General features: G+C 51.1%; 1 protein-coding gene across 1 annotated transcript in view; it reads right to left on the reverse strand.

The window, feature by feature from the left end:
* Positions 1-566: 566 nt before the first annotated feature.
* DEDD (death effector domain containing) overlaps positions 567-3556 on the reverse strand; it is a 14198-nt gene continuing 11208 nt past the window's right edge. The window contains exon 5 of the mRNA XM_018571556.1: positions 567-971. Within this exon, the coding sequence (XP_018427058.1) occupies positions 595-971 (377 nt within the window). The 3' untranslated portion in view covers positions 567-594. The remainder of the gene's footprint in view (positions 972-3556) is intronic.

Below are 3556 nucleotides of genomic sequence, written 5' to 3' on the forward strand. Positions count from 1 at the left end.
GGGACACCCAAAACTCCCAGGTGGGCGGGTACAAAGTCAGAAAAACCTGTTCAAGTATCTGAGCCATAAGAAGCCAGGGGAGGCTGACTCCACCCACGAGGTTCCATTTATACCTACAATATTGCTATTGGATGGACTCTTTTAGTCCCCCTTCACATGGGCTGATCAGGAGAGGGATCTGTGAACGGATCTCCTACTGATTGGAACGGACGTCCCCGTTGTGACATCTGTATCCATGCAGTGTGCCCCCTCCCCCCATCTCGTGATGGAGGGGGGAAAAAAATGACAGTACCGCCGGGCCCATGTTAGTGTATGAGCAGCCAGATCTAAAGGGACGGGCGTCTGTTTAAGCCCGGGTACCCCAAATCTCAGTACTTTGTTTTACCAGACCAGGGCCAGGGGTAACCAGATGCCCGTCCCTTTTAGATCCGGCTGCCCATACATTAACATCAGGCGCCGGACCTGATCGGAAAGCCTGTGTGAAAGGGGCCCAAAAACCTCTTAATCTTGAACACAGTAGGGAACGGGTCAGCGCCTTTGGAGATATTAATCCTCGCTGACCCCTCCCCAAAAAAAGGGTTCTCTCTGCTGGCGTCACAGCGTGCTTTGCATCATCAAGTTCCGAAGCAGTTTCTGCCGCCCGATTTCGTAGTCTTCCTCGTCCACGTTGACCAGCAACTTGATGGCCTCGTGGCCCACGGCCTGCTTGAGGGAGTCCGTGATGAAGACGCCTTTCAGCGCCTCCAGCAAAGAGCCGTTGATGTAGTCGCGCCAGAAGGCGTCCAGGTAGGTCAGCTCGGAGAATTTGATGTCGCAGATGATGGAGCCCAGGTCCCGGGATTTTAGGATGGTGTTGGCCTGGTTGAAACGCTCGAACTGGCGCTCCAGGGGGTCCTGCTTGTTGGAGAAGACGTTGCCTTGTAGTGCCGTCTCGTGCTGGCAGTACTCTGCCCGTACCCGCAGCCGGATATCTGCCAAGGGGGAGGAGGGGGAGAGAATACAAAATGAGTAAAGAGGTTGTTTTTTTTGCCATTTGTGTCCCCATTGGGGAGATTTTGCTTTACTTCCTTTCCTGCAAAAACAGGGAATAAAAGGGAAATCTCTACAAAGTCAGAGGAAATGCCCAACACCAGATCTGGCGCCCCCATTGGAAGATTTCCCCTCTGTTACTGCTTTGGTGACAACTCAAATTATTGGATTTTCACCTCACAATGAAGGTGGTCACCAGGACAAATAGAGGGCAAATCTCCCACCGATATTTTGCCTTTAGTACTCGCCGATACCGGTGCTTCTGCTGGCATGCAGCCGGCTTCCCGGGCAATCAGGAAGGCGGGTGGCAGGTAATGACATGCCGCTTGGCTTCCTGATTGCCTGGGAAGCCGGCTCCTTCTTGTTTGGCTGTCTCAATTGTGATTGGTCGGGAAAGCGGCTTTTCCAGCCAATCAGCATGGTGCCGACTTCCCGGCCAGTCAGGAAGCCGGGGCAGTGTGTAAGGGACCCATAATCCAGGAAGCCGGGAGGCGGGTCATTACTCGCAGCCCGACTTCCTGATTGGACAGGAAGCCAACTCCATATTCCCCGACGACACTGCCGGTCAGAGGAAATCTTCCGGTATTGGGGGAGGGAACGGAGCATTTGGGCAAATACGAGTAGTCGGCTAAATACTTGGTATCGGCACTGATCCTGGTATGGGCACTGATCCTGGTATGGGCGCATCCCTAGTTCTAACCTTTCCTTTATTACAATCTTTGTATTTAAAGCTAAACTGCGGGCACAAAAAAAACTTGTTCAGATTTTTATTTTTACGTTTTTTGCCGCTGTGACATCATCTAGGGTCTTCTAAATCTAGACTGTAGCAGGTACCAATAGGAGGGATTTGCAGGGCAGCCCCGCCCCTAACTGTCCATGCAATATTAGAACTCCCAGGAGCCCCTGGTGGGGTATTTTGTCCCAGCTTCTGGACTCCGGAACGTTACTGACCCCCTCTTAGATTATATTCCACTCGCAGCATCCCCGTATGCTTGTGACTTTGCCTGCATGATAACACAGGTGACTGGCTTGTATAGTACATGTATGTGAAGGCTGGGGGGCATCGGCAATGACAGGGGAGCTTTCAACTTCACGGTCACTGCCCACAGCTATGTGTAGCCAAGACAGGGCACTGTGGAGACATTCTCCGGGGTAGTCCTGGTGACTGGCACGTGGTTGAGGCTCTATGATGCCGAACCACATACCTGACCACTGCTGGGCCTACAGCATCGGGGAACCACCAAGGGGGATCCCCCCTACTGATGGATGATGTTGGTGCCGCGCTTAGGGACACATTGGGGTGCTACCAAATGGTCACCCTGTATAAGGGGCCGCAGTATTTTAACACTGGTGACATGATTGCTATACACAGGAAGCACTGTGAAGGAAGAGAACACATTTCGGGGAAGCCGTGAGATGGCTTCTGCAAACACACTTCTACGGTTAAGCCCGGCGTTCAGCATTAAGACATGAAAGGAAGATTTCCCTTCACATCCTGTTTTGACGCCTGTCACATAGGAAGTGGGGAGACTTGCCCTTATTTCCTGTTTTGACACCCATTACTGTCTATTTGGACAGGAAGTATTCTCTCACTTCCGGTTCTGTTTGGTGCCAGTGAAATGCAGGGAGAGGAAATCACTCAAATAGGAACCCTCCCCCGTGTAATCTCGCCATGGGTGTCAGACAGAAAATTAAGCGAGGTCAAATCCGGTTGTCAAACCAGGAAATGGGGAGATTTCACTTCCTGTTTCCTGGCACTCACACGCCAAAACGTTTTGGTTGTAGTTGGGCTGGTAAAAATCAGATGAGTTACCCAATAAAAACTGTTCTCATTGCGGCCGGCTCAGTCTTTGGGTATGGTGCAGTGCTGACACCACCACATCAGCATCAAGCCGGCTTCCCGGCCAATCAGGAAGCCGGGCAGCGAGTAATGACCTGCCTCCCTGATTGGCCGGGAAGCCGGCTCTATGCCGATTAGCTGGAAAGCCGACTTTCCAGCCCATCAGCATTGAGCCGGCTGTTTGTCCGGCTCGATGACGATTGGCCGAGAAGCCGGCTTCTTAGCCAATCAGCAAGGAGCTGGCTGTTCGACAGCTTTCTGATCGCACAGGAAGCTGGCTCCATGTTCCCCTACGGCACTGCCAGTCAGAGGAAATCTTCCTCTGAACCGGAAGTTCCAGTATCGGAGCATTTGGCCGAGTATGAGTACTCGCCCAAATACTCAGTATCGGTGCATCCCTAGGCTGTAGATTATCTCTCACTTCCTGTCCTTGTAACCAGCACAGGAAGTTAGATCAAATAAGACCAGCGCAGGGGTGTGGAATTCCTATCGCCCGACGCCCGGGACAGGCAGTTTCGGGCGTCGGGCGAGTAGTTTTTTTCTACATTTAGCCCGTCTGCGGGCAAGCAGTAAAAAATAAAATATATAACACTTAAAAATGTAAACATAAAATTGGAATAAAAATGTAAATACATAAAAATAGAAGAAAAAAAAGGCGCTAAAGTAAAAAAAATTATGAAAAAAAAT

The sequence above is a fragment of the Nanorana parkeri genome, unplaced genomic scaffold (genome assembly GCF_000935625.1).
Source record: "Nanorana parkeri isolate BGI_ZX_2015 unplaced genomic scaffold, ASM93562v1 scaffold1780, whole genome shotgun sequence".
Lineage (NCBI taxonomy): Eukaryota > Metazoa > Chordata > Amphibia > Anura > Dicroglossidae > Nanorana > Nanorana parkeri.